This window comes from Acanthochromis polyacanthus, chromosome 21, assembly GCF_021347895.1.
Source record: "Acanthochromis polyacanthus isolate Apoly-LR-REF ecotype Palm Island chromosome 21, KAUST_Apoly_ChrSc, whole genome shotgun sequence".
In the NCBI taxonomy this organism is placed as follows: Eukaryota; Metazoa; Chordata; class Actinopteri; family Pomacentridae; genus Acanthochromis; species Acanthochromis polyacanthus.
The window spans coordinates 19,824,489-19,842,937 of NC_067133.1; the positions used below are offsets into that span (position 1 = coordinate 19,824,489).

General features: G+C 41.8%; 1 protein-coding gene across 4 annotated transcripts in view; it reads left to right on the plus strand.

The window, feature by feature from the left end:
- The window catches only part of tbcd (tubulin folding cofactor D), a 33,349-nt gene extending 31,228 nt beyond the window's left edge, over positions 1 to 2,121 (plus strand). For 2 of the 4 annotated variants that reach the window (XM_051940893.1, XM_022198146.2), the window contains exons 36-39: positions 67 to 154; positions 1,458 to 1,567; positions 1,665 to 1,749; positions 1,866 to 2,121. In XM_051940893.1, the coding sequence (XP_051796853.1) occupies positions 67 to 154; positions 1,458 to 1,567; positions 1,665 to 1,749; positions 1,866 to 1,889 (307 nt within the window). In that variant the 3' untranslated portion in view covers positions 1,890 to 2,121. The remainder of the gene's footprint in view (positions 1 to 66; positions 155 to 1,457; positions 1,568 to 1,664; positions 1,750 to 1,865) is intronic. The other 2 variants (XM_051940894.1, XM_022198147.2) reach the window with 1 other exon arrangement.
- Positions 2,122 to 18,449: the final 16,328 nt, after the last annotated feature.

Consider the following 18,449-nt stretch of genomic DNA (forward strand, 5'->3'; position numbering starts at 1 on the left):
TGCAGATATACAGCACTGACGCAAACTGAGCCATCTGTATTGACTGTGCTGGCTTTTGTTTCCTAGTTTCTGTGGGCTGATCCAGTTCCAGGGTGAGGTGAGGAAGAAGGTTTTGTCCCAGCTGTTGCTGCTGCTCTGCCATTCATTCCCTGTGGTAAGTTCATCAGACAGGAGTGCACACCTATCCTTAGCAGACGTCTAAAAACACTAAAAATCAGTTACAGTCCTTAAATGGAAATGGAATTTGTCTTTGCAGCTGCTAAGTTTGGCTGTAATATTAAGATGTTTTATGCCATACTGCAGTGTTTGACAGTCCACCGCTTTGACCCAGATGGAAGTATTTCAGCAACTATTACAGGGACTGCTATTAGTAGTTTTGCGTGGAATGGCTTGACAACTGCTAGATTTTATTGAACTTTTTATTACAATGGAATTTACTTTATTTGTTTACTTTTTGCAGGAGGCCTGACCAGAAAGGCAGATACACAAAACAAAATCCAGTTTAGACTTCAGAAGGCTAAGAAACATGAAGTACCCAGTGATATGTACTGGACATTAAGTTGAATATAAAACGTAGAAGCTCTGATACACAGAGTAGAGACGGCAGCAGAAATAATATCTGTATGGTTGAGAACACTTAAGAGAGATTGGACGGTTTAATCTGACGCCTGTGTTTGACATCGTCGCCTCCTCAGGACCAAGTATAGTAACTTTTGTGGGTTTTGGTTCATCACCACTCCCAGGTCAGAGTGTTTTGCTTCAGAGCTGCGAAACTAGTCACATTCCCATCAGTCTTTGCTGCACTTTCTGTTTAAAGTGACGATTTCCAAGATTGTGATTAAATAAATGCCTGTTAAGGCAAAGTCTATTTCCAAACTTGGTGATTGAGCCTGACTTACTGATGGCATTAAATCAAAGTTCTTATATTTACAGCATTACTAAGTGGCTGTCTGTTCTGCTGTTCCCGTGCAAAACCTGTGCACAGTTGCTGATATGTGCATCATCACCCAGAAGCTTTTTATCTACGCCACACACTCATTCTTCAGCTCACCCGTATGTGAAGCTGCATACTGCTGTTGCTCATCTCAGAGGGCATCATTACCTTCTCCTTTTCATGTGTGGTGACCTTAAATTGTTTTGGAGATGTGGCCCAGGTGCAACCGCTGAGACGTCACACAGGTGACACTGTTTGGATCTTTGAGAAGTGGGGTTCAAAAACACACCTGCAATTACCATTTATCTCCACGAGTGCCATCTGAGAGAAAGAAACTAAGATCTTTGAGATGCCATTTTAATTTGGATTTGTTAGCATGCTGAGCTAAGATGATGTAAGATGATGTACCCCTGTATGTCAATCTGTTGTCATGCTGATGGTTGTCTTATTTGTCTTTTTGCATGACTTTGTGCATAACAGCTACAACTGAAAATAACTACTTGTTTCTTGCTTTCCCCTGTAGATAAGAAAGACCACGGCCAGCCAGATGTACGAGATGCTGCTGACCTACGATGATGTCGTTGATCCAGAGGTGTTGGATGATGCCATGACTTTGCTCAGCGACACCAACTGGTTAGTGGTGAAAGTTGATTTAGTTACTAAATATATTATGTAGATAGTTAAATTGGTTCATGATGTGAGATGTTGAAATGCTCCATGTCTGTTCCAGGGAGAGCGATCTCAACACTGTAAGGACACACAGGAATCAGCTTTGTGATTGGTTGGGAGTAACCAGGCCAAAGGTGGTTGCCAAGGTAATCTTTTAACGATTAGTCAAGTGTTACATTGGATTCTGTAGACTGGCATGCAAAGCAAACACATTGTGCTATATCACCTTGTTGAGTTAGCCCTAATTACTGTCTTTAATCAGCAGGACCCCGCCCAGGTTTCCTGATCTCTGGAAAAACCAGCAGGAAGTCACAAAAGCAGATAACATCCTGTAAAAATTAAGAATGGACTGTGAGTGCTTCTGAAGATGTCTAAATTCAGGTAGTTTGCCTAAAAACAGCTGCAATACATCAGTTCAAAAGACAGTAAATGGGCAAAAAGCAACAGTTATTTTACTTGTTTTGTCATTATTACAAAGTTCTTGACAAGCACGTTAAATAAAACCATTATTATCTGGGTTTTTTTTTTTGTTGTCGTTGTTGCAACTTCTTGGCACTATGCAACCTTAAGTTTCCTTCACATAACATCTTTCTTACCTTTCCTATTCAGGTCAGAGTCTCGTGACACTTTGCTTTGGGAGTGCTTTCAATAGAGCTGTTTACTTGTAACCTGTACCTGGAACAACACAGACAGATGAAACCTAAACTATACTTTGCGTACACTCCAGGGGAATGGTTGCCATTAAGCCGTTTTGGCACACTCCGTGGAATGTCACTGAGGCCCTGCTTCCCCTTGGGTCCCATGCAGACCTACTTTTTCTGCATCGGTGGAGGTGCCAGGGGCTGGAGGAGTCTCAGGCCTGATAGTGGAGCTTTTCCCCGGTTGCTTGCGGAACAGAGCCTGTTGTGTCGCCTGTTGGTCCTGGCTTTCTCATTAGAGGCTGATAGTGGTCGCATTGTCTCTCCTCCGACAAAGATACAATTGTTGCATTACTTCAGAATTAGGTGGTTCTCATTGCTTGTCGTACACTGCAGAAACTCCCTTAGCTAGTAATCAGTATATCGCATTACATTTTTGTGCAGCGTATAATATGATTAATTTAACTTGATTTGTCTGTTCCCATGGAAATGTATTTTGATTGAATTGGGTTGAAAAAAAAAGCAGGTTTTTATCCAAAGTTTTGGCTTTGTGTATTTTAGCAGGATTTTGTGGGTGTTCTGCAAAATCATTAATGCCATCACCAACACATTTTATTCATTTTTTTTATCATTTTCTTCTTTAACAGTTGATAAAGGTGAAGTCATTCGCTTCATTCCAAATAGTTCGCCATGATCCAAAACGGTAAATAAATGGACAATGTCTTGTGTGAGCAGAAGTTTCGTATAAAATGAATATGTTTGTGATCTGTTGAGACTAGCGTGTGAAGATTACTAAATTTCCATCACCACAGTGTACATATGGATTAATCCACCATTACATTACTTATCTGATCACTGTCTTGCCTTATAATCACTGAGTTGGTGTTCCAGACAAGCGGCCGAGCCCCTCACCACGCTCATTAACAAGGCCCCATTCACTCCTACCCTCCATGGGTGTTGTTGAATTTGTCTGGATAGTTCAATATTGCTGCAGCCCATAATTCGACTTTAATTAATTCCCAGCCAGATGGAAATTCCTGTAGTTACTAATGAAAGAAATGGTGTGTTTCTCTCAAGGCGGATTGATGGTAAAGCGAGCAGCTTTGCTACAGTGCTCAGAGTAGAGAGGAATGCTAATAATTCTAAAAGGCTTACAGTTCGCCGGCAGTATCCATGGCAATTCTTCACATACAATGGTGGCCTTTTTTAGAGGAGTGGAGAGGGGAGGGGGCCCGCTGCCTCATTGACTCAGTTTGGTGTGATATTAGGAAAGACCTCCTTGCACTTTCCACTGTTCTGGTTATTATGAGATTAAGTGGTACCCAAAGCAGTTTGCCCAAGTTAATGATGATGGAGTGGACGGGGTTTTTAGAACAGTCAGATGTGTGCCCGTTTGTCTGCGTATGAATGTTGTTTTATGACTGCAAAACCAATCTTCCTTCTGAACATAAACATGTATAAATAATAAACAAACTGACAGAGTCGTTACTGGTTGTGTAAACTGTGGGCACATTATCTCTCGCAGATCATTGCAGGATTTCCACCAACACACAGCAGATTATAGAACTTGCAGGGCGAATGATTTTGATTATAGTTCATCTGCGTTTTGTGCGTCATGCCACTCGGCCTGCAGGAGGACGGTGTGAGGGCTTGTGCAGTTTCGCCCTAAATAAAGCCAGGCTGCGTTAGAAGACTTGTTGCTCCGAGAAAACAGTGTGCTTCTAATTTCCCTCATGATCCAGCGATTCTTATCAACATCACAACCGTCTGTAATAGAAATCTCTTCCTGTTTCACAATCAATGACCTAACTGTGGTGAGCGCAGAGGCAAATGTTCCACTAATTGCCCTCCCCCTTTATTCATTCATTCTCTCTGTCCACGGGATACTTTCCTGGGTTTGGGGGAAGCTGACGTTCATCCAACTGGGATGCAAAACAGTCACTGCTTTTAGTATTTGTGGACACTGTGGGTCAAATCTAATACCATCGTAAATCAAGGTACTTTGACTCATTTGCTGAAAGAAATCCTGTAAATCCAATAAAAGTCATGAAGCTGTTTTTGCTTACTGATTTGTAACACTGCTTTCAGTAGTCTAATATGACCAGTGTGCTGCAGCTACCGATTAATCTGGAAGTTACTGGCAGTAGTTTTTTTTGCACGCACAAGAGCAGACATTATTGTGTTGTTTCCAGCATTGTGTCTAATTGTGGTTAAACTTTAGCTTCATTACCATTTGTTTTATTCATGTAGCTTTTGCGATATTTTTGGTGGGTCCCAACCCCGAGGTGGAGCTATTATTGATCCCAGGTGTTACTCCTGCTGGGACTTCCTGTGTAGGGCCTCAACACCTGGTGTAGGAACAACAACCCTCCTTTCTGCTTGTTAGTCAGCTTCATTAGTGGAGCTCAAGGCCTTAATTGCTCTAAATTTATGGAGTGGAGGCACTGTGGAGCAGCTGTTCCAACTAGATTGGCTTCGGGTTCAAGACTTCTTGCAGCCCTCCAGATGGACACATTCTAAACAGTTTTTCAGGTTCAGCTGGCATAATTCTGAGTGATTTATTTAATTTCCTCGTGATTAGAAAAGGGAAACCATACACTAAAAAGCACCAACATTTCCTCGATTATTGCTGTCTCTTCTCAGCAAATGCTATGATTCTGTTAAGACGGCAGCATACGCTTTATGTACTATGTCTCCACAGTTTTAGTGATGAGTTAAGCGCACAAAGCGAAAGCATACACTGAAAGTGATTGGGGGAATAAAACAACACCGCGCACTACACCCCGATTGTAGCTCTAGAACTTTAAGAAAAAGTTCAGAAACAAAGTTTTAGGTAGAAATGGCTGCAGATGATAATTACATGACTGATAGAAATAGCAGAGATATGATAATTACATGATTGATAGAAATAGCAGAAATGCTATAATTATGAATATGACAGCTGATGCGGTCTCTGTCCAGGAAACCACAGTCTTCATAAGTTTCCAAAAAGCCATAATCAGCAGCACACGAGGCATGCGCTCTCTGCCGAGGAAATTACCACGTTGTTTGGAATTATAGTCATTTGGACATGAAGGCAGCTGGGTAAGTTTGGGAATGTGGGTTAATTGCTAAGCCTGTGTCCTTTTAGAGACCACAGGTTAATGGGCGGTGTGTTTTTATATCAACAGCGTGCGCATATGCTTATAAATAATTTGGCTAATTGAACGGAAAAATCTCATTTTACATTTCCTCAGGGTTAGAAGGCTACAGTTATTGTTTGCTAAAGTGTGTGGCAAAGGACAGCTGGAGCAGCCCTGAGCATTTCTAGTAATCTTCAAAAATGATTGTAACTTACAGTGTTAAAAAATGCTGTAAAAATCTGGTACCATTGGAGCTAGAAAAATCCATTTAAAAATAATATGGAATACTGTGATGTTACAAAAAAATGTAGAAAGGGAAAATAAAAGCAAATATCTGTACCTTTGATATTTTTAGCTGAATTAAATACAGCAAAGCAGTAGTTTTACATTATGCTAAGGTTTACACTGTTTTTATTTGAATAACACTTCTATGCCGTGACATTACTAGATATCTGGGATTCAACAAAACAAGAAAAATCTGTGAAATGACTGTACAAAAATGATTTTCTATTTTTCAGTCCTTATTGAAGCTATTTTTCAAATAATGGCAAATATGTATTTCTAAAATAATATCGTTATCTGCATATATATATAAATTAATACTTTCTGTAATTTTATTACTGTTTTATCTGCAATTTAAGAAAAGTAAAAATTTGTGAAATAAGCAAAAAATAAGGACTTACCCTTTTTTAATCCTTATTTTGCATAATTTCTCTCCACAGTAATTGTATCTCTTTAAATGCTATTTTTTAGCTGCTTTGAATGCAGTAAAACTATAATTTTACAGTCGAATATTGTAAAAGAAAAAATTAATATTTGCAGAAATACGGATTTTTGATGTGGACATTAAGTTTACTCTTTTGGCCTGTTTTTCTTTCTTATTTTTAGGGTAAATTGCAAACTAATTTACATACACTTTTCTTGGGAATGTTTGTATTTTCGCTAATCAGAAAACCTGTGAAATAACAGCAAAAAAATGTGCAGAAAAATTCCAGTTGAACACTAATAACATACATTTTTCTACATTGTATGCAGGCCTGTTAAACAGTTCCTTGGCTTTCTTTTTCTGAAGAGTGACTGCTCTTGTTAGAGAGCATGCAGCGTCCAATTGACCTTCCTGCCTTATCGCTGTTGCAGTGGAGGAGTCTGACAGCCGTTATCAGCTCCAGCACCTCCCAGATTCCACATTCATTTACAGTGTTTGTGTGTGCAAACATGCCCACTGTGTGTTCAATACCTGTCTGACCTGTGAGTAGTGAAGGGCAGATGCACTTCTGTCATTGTTGTATGACGGAGCAGAAAAGGAGGCTGTCAGCCAGCTGGACTGTTTACGTTAAAGTGATATCAAGATGCCTGCTGAGAGCTCCCCATTGCCTTCTGGGCAATGTCCTCCTTTGCACTGTGTGCTTGATGAAAGCCGGTCAGAGCTGTTTACTTAGCATCACTTAGGATTGTCAAGGTTTTTCTAGTAGATAAGATTTGTTATGTTTTCACGGTAGCTTGGTTATGGGTCTGATAAGACTAAACTTAGCCTTGAAGACATGTTTCATTTCATGCATGCCCTGTAGCTTTTTATTTTATCAAATTTTTTTCACTTTTTTTTTTTCTTTTGCCAATCCATCTTTCACACTGATGCCATCCTTCTACATTTTTGGGGTTGAAGTCAGCAGTTTCAGTCCAGATGTACCTCCTCTTCCTGTCATCACTCTGGCCTTGGCTGAACCTCAGAAATTCTCAAGACTGTGTTTATGAGTCTGTCTGCAGAGGTTGTGCTGCTGCTGCTGCTTCTGGTCCGTGCGAATCTGGCCTTGGAGAGTGACTTCATGAAGACAGCTCAGACGTCACGGTTCTGGCTCGCCTCTAGTTTGGATGTTGGCCAGAATGAGCTCATCCGCGACAGTTCGGCCAGCTGCTCAGTTGTAGTAGTGCTGTTCTTTCTTGACCTCTTCACCCGGCCCTGAATACATGAAGTGGCGGGTGTGCGGATGGGGGTTAGTGCGAGTGTGACACTCTTCCCAGAAGCTGCGCCAGGGACTGACCACTGGCAGCCTGCCGCCCCCTCGGCGCCTGCTAAGCAGCGCGGCCTCAGGCCTCTGCTGTTCCCTACGGAGAGGCCCAGTTTGTTCTGGACACACGCCAGCGCTGAGCGGTAGGGGGCATGGCCAGGTCAGCTCTCGGGGGTGGTCTTGCAGTCCATGCGTGTGAATGTATGTGTGATGTGTTTGGAGCCGTGATGATTAGCTCGTGTTTTGTTTTTGTGTGATTCTGTTATTTTTGCTGTAGGGTTAAGCCTTCAGGCTGTAAGAGCTCTGGGTCTTTGTCGAGCCCGCTGTGTGTCCTGGGAATACAGAGGAGGACAGCACACAAAAGATTAAGATTCTAACTCATTCAGCTATTTCTATGAAGATAAATGCTGAAGGCGTTCTGGACCTGAAGAAAGTTTCTTGTTCGCCATGGGACAGAGAGTTGCAAGCCTCAGCACACTCATGCTACAGTACCATTTGGAGTGGACGGGCACTGCTCTATCAGTAACATCAGCATGAGTTAAAGATCTCTGGAGCATATAAGGTATCAACAGCCCCGAAAGATAGCCCCTGGGGAGGGATAGCTCCACTGGGCTGTGTGCTGGGCTCTGTCACTCAGTCTTCTCCTGGGCCAACAGAGTCAATCTGGTCTCAATCTGTGGCAAAGCACACAAGCATGGGGGCAGCCAAAGGTCAGAACCTGAGAAGGCGTCATATCTCTTGCTCCCCCTCCTCCTCCTCCTCTTCCTGATCTTGTGCTCTAACTGTGGCCACCTCCTCCAATGCTTCACCCGCTCCTGCCTGAGCTCGCCATTTGGAATCCATTATCCAAACCAGGCGAAGGTTTCTGATAATTAAAAGGAGACGTTCTCCACGTTCCCTCTCAGATTAACGGCTGTTCTCTGGGATCAGCCGGTGGGAGGGCAAACGCAGCGGGGAGTTGGGTGCTCTGGAGACTAAAAAGCCTGGTATAGGTATACAGTGGTGGGTGAAGTCCAGGAGTTGTCTTGTTTGGAGCTGGGATTTGGGATTCAGGGAGGATCTTTAGGGGGATTTTGTGTTCGTCTGGGTTACGACTTGGAGTAGGTTTTGCCTGTGGTTTGTGAAAGAAAGCTATCAAAAACATCTGTCACATAGTGGAGATCTTATTTTGATCTTGTGGGTCAACTCTAGACCCAGTGGAATCTGTTGCGAAGTTTGGCAGCGGGTGCTTTGACTGCTTGACACAGAGTCCAGAAACACTTGTGGATTGTAGCTCATTGCTCCACTCTCATCAAACCATCCCTCCCAAAGTACACCTGGTCAGACTGAGTTCATCCCACATCTCTGAAATGATGTTTGACAGTGTTGACTTTTTTATTATTAGGCCTTGGCTTAAATGGATATTTGCTTTTCATTTCTCTTTTCCCAGTTGATGAAAATTTTAGCCGTTATTCCACTGTCTGTGTTATACGAGAATAAAAAATCTCTGATGGCAGCCAGTGTTAACAACAAAATTCTGTCCAAATGCATTTCAGCCGTTAAATGAATTCATAAAAAATGTCAAACAAAGTGGAAAAAATTGTGCTACGCAATCCTACGGATATATGCAGCCCTGCAGTAGTGATGATGATCTTTTAACTAGTTAAAAGACATCAGATAACATCAGTTCAGGGGAACTGCATCACTCATAAGTTTCAGGTGATATGAGTCATTTTCCACGCAAACATCCTCCTTATCTGCATGTACATCTGCTGGACTCGGCCATGTGGGCTCAGATTACTATTTTCTGCAAGACAGAGTTTGTGCTAATTTTTCCTGGCAAACCTAAAGGTTACCAATTAGCAGCGTGAACTGGGTCATAGGCAGTCACTTGTTTGCCGTCGGAGCATGTGATCAAGCTGCAGCACTGAGCATATCTGATGACAAAGCAGCCAACGGCGATCTCTCCAGGCTAGTGCACTAACCACGACTGGTCTTGAACTTGTGACATGCAACTAGACCGACACTTCACAGCTGCCGGGCCAAAAGATCATCACAGGACCCTCAAATCAGATGATATGGTGACTGATAGAGTCCTTTGTATTGCACTGACAGCTTTTTCACATTTATCTCCTGCCATGTGATGCAAGACGCAGCGAGGTCCCGTATTTCTTTCGGGCTATAATTTTTCAACATGTGCTCCGTTTTACTCACAGCTGCGTCTTGTGATCATCCTATAAGTAAGAGGTTATGGTGTGTATTTGCTTTGGTGGCTTTGTAGTTGTCTTCAGCAGAGGTCAAGTCTTTCAAGAATCACTAAAATATTTTTGGTGGCTTGCAAGACGTATTACTCATACAGATGGACTTCAGGGGCAGATCCAAGCCACTTCAAAAAGGAATCGCTTTTGTGGTTAGATGGATCTGCTGCACTGTACCATTAGAGGTAGCATCAAAACTCAGATTAGACTCAGTAGTTAACGCCTGTAATGATCTGGAGTCTACATCTATTGATCTGATGAGATTTTTGATATGTTTTCAACACCTTCCCTCACTTCAGTCCCATTTGGTTGCTTATGAAACAAGCGTTTTACTTAATAAATGTGGTTGCAGCTGCTGTTTTGTCTTGTGTGGTTAACCTCAGTAAGTCCGACTGCTGAAAAGCTGCCCATCTCTCTGTTTGTTAACAGCTTCCACTATCAACAATGCCAGAGCAATAGATCTTTGTCAGTTTTTTTAGAATAGTTTTGGCTGTTTCTGCTGCAGCAATCACTACGTCTTTCTGCAGCAGTCCAAATTACAGGGCTGGATATTCCACTTTTCAGGTGGTTGGAGTATACATACTCACAACCCTCTGCTTCCTTTGAAATGTTTCAGCTGTTCATGCCTCATTTCCTACTAGCCTCTAGTGAGCACAATGACCAGAGCAGTTACAGTATGCCAGACGTGTGTGAGTTATTAACATGATAAATATCACAGGAGTTACGACGCTGAAGTTGTGAATAGAGAGCTTAAACACATGTTTAATATAAACCAGTGCTACAAAGTAGATGTTTAGAGAAACTGAACCTGCCAAAACACGACTCTCGCAGCTTTCTGCCATTGAAATCTATGCGTGATCTGAGTAGTTTGCAAGCACAGTGTTTACATCCCAGTGTAAGGAATGTCTTTGAAATGAAGAAATTCACTGAAAAACCACAGGCTGGCAAAGCAACAGAACAAAGAGAGTTTTAGCAGAGGGAAAGAGGCCTGAGTCAGCGATGCCATGCCCCTCTCCCCCACATGGTAGGCCTGCTGGAGTCACGGTGCTGACATCAGCCTAATAAGTTGCCTCTCTGCTCCAATCAGAGGAATTCAGACGTACGCCCAGGCCAGCCGCCCTCCTCTCCTCTCTATTCCGCTATTTTAAGAGCCAGACCGAGGGGGGGGGGGGGGGGGGGTGAAATTACTCTCCAATATACTTAATCATTTCCATCAGTGATGTGGGATATCGAGCAGCAGGGACTGAACTCTTCTGCTGCTCCGGGGCTGTTTCCATGAGGCACATTCGCTGTCCACATTAACATTCTCAAACAGTTTCGGGGAGATCACTGCACAGCTACTATTTGTACGAAATCCTTTGAAACTGTCCTTTGTGTGCGTCACTCTTGCTTTGACCTGGCACAGGCTAATTCTAGTGCTGAGGAAGAGGGAGATTTGGGATGAGGAGACGCAGAAAGAAAGGACAGTGGATGCGGTTGCAGCGGTCTACCAGCAGCTGTCATCCTAAATGAGTGACTAAACTCTAGGAAGTGGCTTTTGACATACAGCCTGGAGTAAAGGAAGTGTGCACATTGCTCCAGACTGATTAACTGTTTATCAGCTTGTCGACTTTTATTCTTCATGTTGAACTGCGTGTGCCAGGTGTCAAAGTAGCAGTGTTTTGTCTTTTGTATTCCTTTTTTTTTCTTGACCCCCTTCGGTGATGTTATCATTTTTCCGAGGTTCCTCACAGAGACAAGAAGATAAAATTGCAGGATGTGGGATTCCCCCTCGATGAAATAATCACCCCTCTTCCTGCTTGTCCTCTCATCTGTGTGGTTAAAAGAGGGGGGCAGAGTAGGAAAAAGCGTGTGCCGGAGCGCAGGCGAGCTTGAACAGTGTTGGGAAGATCACAAAGACTTTGGCGGGAGGTTGGCTGTGATGTGGCAGCACACATGGGCAGTATTCTGTCCCTGGGTGGCAACAGTGGAGTACTGCTCTAAAGAAATCCCCAAACCAGAAAAACAGAGGTGACACAACACAGTCTCATGTTAGAAGATACAGTACAATTTAAATTCCTTGGTCTAAATTTGAATGTTGTTAAAACATGTGTTAGCAAAACGAGAAGACACAGGACATGCATATATTAGTGAGTCGCAAATCAAACTCTTACCAATCACTGAGGTCATACTTGTTATACAGGTGCATCACATGCTGTTGTGTTTTTCATGTCTCATCACTGTCAGTCGGCTTAACCCCTCTTAGCAACGTACGCACTGACACACTCTGCGTCAGTTGAGGTGGAGAGGCAAGTCTGTGCATGTGGATGGAACAATAGCCACATGATGGCAAGAAATCCATGAGGATAAAAGTACACAAGCACTTGTTGCACTGTGTGCTTCTTCCTTCGTTTTTATTTTAACTTTTTATGCTCACCTACAGTATCTTGTAGAAACTCCGACATCCAAGTTTGAGCAGTCATTTCATGAGCGTGGGTGTACTGGTGCAAGAGTTGCATGCAATTTGTATGAACTGATGGGAAACAACTCCAACGGATACTTAAAGTGAGTAAGTGTGAAAATCAGCACTGGGCATAGACAATATGAAGTGCTATATGAAAGGTAGGAGGGACTTTTTATTGTTATTTTTGAACTGTAATAAATGAGACTAAGTCAGATGTAATCCCTGTCTTGGCAAAGCTTTTCTTCATGAAGAAACACTATCTTTGTGGTTACATGTGGCTTTAAGCAACCTTTGTTCAATAAAACCAACTCTAGACACGTTTGTATTATAGACACTTGAACATAATGCAATATAATAACCACAGAGTCAAATCCACTTCTTTGACAACCACAACTAAGCTATATAGGGTTTCTTTTTTAATTTTAAATCTATTCTTGTATTGGATTGCACAAGTTTACCATATGTTTTAAGGGCATAACATCAAATAGAAATATAGGAAAACATGTAGTGGATATATTTGTAGTTTCCAGTGGCATTTTTAGGCTAAAAATGGACATTGTGTTGCTCAGTAACTGAAGCACCACAGATGATACTGCTGTAGTTTTGCGTTTCATTTCCTGCAGTGACCTTGCTCTAGCCGTCATCATCTTGGCAGTATTTCACTCCTTCCAACTCCTGGCTAATCCAAAAATGAGCTAAGAGGTGGAGTGGGCCTAGGACAGGCCATGCAACCATCTCTGAGTCACCAACTGTCCTGTGAAAGCATCCACCTGTCAACCAAAGTGTCCACTCCCTAATATTAAGTGTTAAAGAAATTTAAATGCATGAGTCATGATAAAAATTCACCTCCTGTACAGTTGAGATAAATAGGGAAATTAGCTCTAGAGACCAAAATCTGTTTTGTTTTTGACTGTAAGCTTTTTAATTTTTGCTGTAAAATTGGGCATTTTAACATGGGGGTCTCTGGGGATTGACTCGCTTTTGGAGCCAATCTCAAGTGGCCATTTAAGAAACTGCACTTTCAGGTACTTTTGTTGACTTGATTTTCCAGCTCCAGAGGTTACTTCTTGGTTACACAACAAAACCCAGCTGGAAAGTAGGGACTGGTCTGTCACAGGGCTCAGGAAAACAGGATTTGAAATTAACATTATGCTCATCTTACTTGTCACAACAGCTATAATCTTTTGGATGCAATGAGCTGACAGTACAGTATGCTCCAGCAGTAGTGGATGAAGTACAACACATTTGTTATTCGGATTTTTTGTCTCATCATTTCTCTGTTTTGAAGTGCAAGATTACAGATAAAAATTGGAGCCAACCACAAATAAAACCCATTTTAGCACCATGTCGAATTAAACAGACACAAAGGCCTCAATACACAGCAGAGATCTCTAAATGCTGGAGCTGATGAGGCCGTGCAAACAAATGACATTTAAGAAACTTCACAGGAAGAAGATAAGCTATAACTAACTAACTGATTATTTTATATATTTATCTATTGTATATTTGATAGATCTAATATGGCAAGGCTGAAAATAACAGATAAATGGTTGAAATATCCAGCTCATGCCACTGCGTTTTAGAGGTATGCCGAGATGTAATCAAATTTGCAAAATCAACTGTATGAAAAAGTAAAAACAATACATTTGACCACGATACATTATCGAGACATCTATAGAGGCGCATGTGAGCTTCAAGAACACAAATTTCAGCTTCTCAGCCACTCCACCAGAGTCATTGAACTTCGCTATTTAAACTGCTTGCTCTTGAAACTTGGCCGTGCAGTTGAGGACCACTTAATATAGTGAGCCATCTGTAGTCGGTCATTCCACAGGACAATAGTGTTTAGATAGTCAGCAGCATTTCGGCTGAATGGGTGAGTCATTAACAAGGAGTTATGAGTGGAGTCCAGGTTTTTGTATCCCCTGAGAAGCAGTAGCTGCATTATGGCAGCTCAGCTCTGCTGTTTACAGTCTGTGATGGCCTTTGACTCCTCCTCTCCTTTGCTGACCCCCTCCCCAGCAAATCCTGTATTTATTAAACAACCCCACCACCTGTCTGTGCAAGAGGAATGTGTTCACTGCGAGGGCCTAACAACCACCGCTGCTGCTGCCAGTTTCTGCCTCCATTTTGCAGGAGACAGGAGAGGGAGAGGCAGCGAAAGGTTAACCGCTGGACTGCTGTGGTTTTAGGCCTGCCTTACTGGACCATGCAGCCTGCTGGTTCTCTCATTAGCCTCCCTCTTTTTCCTTCCAAAATCTCTCTTTCCCCCTCATTGCGTTGCGATGTGCCAGTGGGTTTTTGGAATACTGAAATAGCCTGTGTCTTGTTTTATTTGTCAGGCATTCAGTGAGAATTCCCCCTCCAACCCACAGCTGGCTCAGGAATGTCCTTCAGCTCCAGTCTCCGCTCACTTCATCACCTCCTTAGCCCCCACTCGCTCTTTATTTTTCCTCTTCTCCCGCACTGTCTGTTCGATCTCCTCCTCTCCCCGCGTCGCTCCGCATTTTATCTCCTTCCCTCATCATGTCCTTCCATCTCTCTGTTCTTTTCAGGGGATGGTTGTTAGGAAGGGGCTAACATGGGGAGACGAGTCGGCTGCTGCCAAAGCTCACAAACTGCTCACTGCAAACACAAAGAGTTGCTGTGGAGATAGGATCACATATGGCTAAATTGGATTTGCTCACTTTGTGTCTTTGCTCACTTTTATTATTTCTCTCTCTCTCTGCCTCTTGCTCCTCTTAATGTAGCTTTTTTTCCACTCTGCCCTGCTGTGCATTTCGTTTATCATCTGGCATTTTAATCTCTCAGGTGTTTCAAAAATGAATTACAAACACCTGCAACATGTTAGAAGACTGCTCACATAAAATATCCAACAGAAGCAGAAGTGGCACACAAAGAAGGCATTTATATGTGAAGGTGTTAACACAATTTGTCATCCACCTCTCATCAGATGGGATGTGTCAGTGCTGGGAATCTTCCACAGCTTTTTAATGCCTCCTGAAACAGTGGATAAAACAATGGGAATGCATATTTACTGAAAATGTCGCTTTAAAGTAATTACAGCAAATTGTCGGCAACCCAGACGATTAATAAAAAATGGAGAGGAGTAGAAAATTAAAGAAGAAAAAGAATCACTTCAATGAAATATTGTGTTTTTGGACAGAAATTGGGCTAAATAACTGTGTAAAATGACATTTTGTACACAATGGAGGAAAATAATGTGTACAGGCACATTTAAATGTGTGGATATATGGATGTTTAAGTTATACATCAGTACACATCTTTGGTCATATAAATGTACGTGTTTTATCGGCACCACAGCATAAAAAAACACTCTTACCTTCCCTGTCTTTCTATTATTTTGTGTTAAGATTAGAGTCTGACTTGATTAGAGTTTGCAGCACACCTACAAATAAAAAAAAAACATTCACCTGTTGGTTGTGTTAGTTATTAACGTAATTAATGTATTTTACTCTGAGCAACATCACCATTCATTTTATTTTGCTTTCAGCTGCAATCTCAAGCCACCCAGTAAATGCAAGTCCAACATTCACACATCTTTGATTTTTACTGCTAAAAGCATCACTGCTAACTATTTTCCTCTTAGTCACTGACCTTGTGCAAGGCAGGGAGTGTAAAATGCCTTTGTGAAGCCTTTTTTTTTTTTTTTTTTGCCAGAATAGCTACCTGCTGCGGCCAAAAACAACGCTATTAAAGCAGTGTGACTCAACCAAAACTGTAAAGTTGCGCTCCAGAAAATGAAAAAATGAGCTTAAGTGATGCTATAAAGCGTTGTGTAACTGCAATTGGCTGATAATTCTGTAGGGTTAACACAACAAGTGAAATCTTTCACATATAGGTGGGCCTTTGATTGATTGTTAATGTTAAATTCATTATAACTGCTTTATGGACAATTAGGATTTTTTTTTAAATAAAGGTGAGTGTTCATTTGGAGGAAAAATAATGTATTTTTGAAGATGTAAAGACTTTTTCCACACATAACAGCCCCAAGCACAGTTTTCCCTTAACCGCTTGGCCACTGGAATGTATCGGGAGATGTATGGCATGCCTGGTTTTCTATGAATCCTCCACAGTGAAGCATTTTGTGTGTTCAAATAAATACTTCACAGGGGTGAGCATGTGCTCCCTGCTAGGCTGCCTGCATTCAGCTGGGCAGAAAGCAGCAGCTATAGCCTCCAAGATATTGCTCTTGGGGCTGATACTCAGTGGGCATAGTTGTTACAAAGTACAACCAAAACCTGTGACCTCGTCTGTTTCAAATGATTTTCAGCACAGGACCACGGTCTCCTTCATTTTCCACTCTTCACAGGGGGAACAAAGGGAGCGTTGTTCAGGACATGGAGACCGTAGTGGAAGCACGTTTATAGATGGGGTTAGGTCAACGTTAAGGTGGTATTGAATGTATTTTTTTCTTCTTAACATACACATCGGCTCTGTAAGGTTTGTCGGTAGCGAGATCGAAACCCATTTTTGATGTTGAAAGATTAATATCCAACACATCATTGCCTCTGGAAGATTTCTTTCCACCACATGGTGCATTAAAACTTTTACCATGCTGCGGTATCTTGCACAGCTGAACCCACTGATTCCAAATCTTTCCCATCAGCCCTCTGTTCCACCTCCTGCCTAAAAAACATTTGAGGCAGGAGGTAGAGTTGGCAGTCTTTTTTTTTTAAAATATGTGAAGCTATTCCCCAGAATGATTAACAGGACTCCTCTACACAAGATGATTTAATACAATTATGAATGGACTTGTCTGGTGAATAAAGGCTGCTTGTGGGCTTTTGTGGACTATTCTAATCTTCCACTGGTATGCTATGAATCTATTGTCTCTCAAACAAAACAGCGGGGTGGACCATCATGAATAATACGGCATCTAATGCCTCATGAAATATACATTAGTTGCTATGCTTTCAGAGCGATCTGCGGAGCTTTGTAGCACATCATTCTTCATGATTCATACGTGCTCGGTGTGTGTGAGAGAGAGAAAGAGAGGGAAAGCATGCAGCAGCAGCAGCAGCACTGTGGTGGTGGAAGCACTTGTTGATGCTGAAGCTAAAATGAACCAGATGTACTGGATGGGACATGCTGCGTTGCTCTGCGCTGAGGTAATTCTTGGGTTCTGTTTTGTGATGGTATATAATTTGCACGCTCGCATTGGTGTAAACCTTGAAGACAAACGAGGAAGTGCTTTGTCCAGGTGTTGAAGAAATTGCCCTCTCAGTGTTTGGATCACCCTAAAGGAGCAAAAATAGTAAAATGGGAGAATATGGCGGGAAAAAAATAAAAGCACATTGGAAACAGTGGTGCTCCTGTATAGTTTTTTTTTTGGGAGAGTTACTGGCACATTCTAGGCAGAGGCATAAAAAGCAGGTTTGGGTTCCACATCCTGAGGAATAATTCATGGTAACAAGTGAATACAGTGCTCCAAGCCAAAGCTTTCCTTTTGCTAAATCTGCCAGTCGCAAATACCACACAGCACCACCAGTTTACTAAATGGGAGGGAATATGAATAGAATATTTATAAATCAGAAATGCAACATAAAACCTGATAATTGTGCATGTGATAATGAAATAATTTATCAGCTGAATTTCCCTTTTTCCTACTTTGGTGGACTTGAAATAGAGTCTGTGTAAAACCTTTATTATTTGGAAGCACGAGTGATGGAGTTGGAGCTTTCCTTGGAAAATAAGAGGCTGTAAAGGTCAGATCATCACAAAATCCCTCACTTGTTGGATAGACGAGTTCTCATATGCCCTTGTGCTCAAATGGTCCCAGACACAGATAGGACCTGATGGTTTTTTTTCCCTTTTTTATTCACTCATATTCTCCAGGAGGAAAAGCAGATGCACAAGACCTTGAGTTTAGAGCAAGACATCCAGCAGAGGTTGAGCTGTCCTAACTTGTCTAACACATACATATCACTGAATGTAAACATGCAGAACACATATACACACACAACACAGACTGGAATGTCAAGATAAACAGTAGGCCATGCTTGCGACTCAAGGTTCCTCCTTTTTTGTATGTGAATGCTGTATAAGGTGAGCTTTGTTTTTTTTTTTTAAATATTTTCAAATGTACACACACAGATTTTGGGATATAATTCAGCGCCAGGTAGACATTATTCTAAAAAGAGCATCATGATTAGGGGTTTTGATGCCAACCAAAATAAGCAGTGAAAATCATCTGTGTTGGTCCCTGTCCAAGAATGAAAATTACTTACACATATACATCTGTCAATGCCTTTTATTCTCCTGGCTACTGGTTATTTTATATTTTGCTGATATGGGTTTATGAGTTTTGGCTAGACTGAGAAGGAGACTGAATCTCTCATTTTACCTTTGTAAAAGCTTCCTTCCTTAGACAATTTTG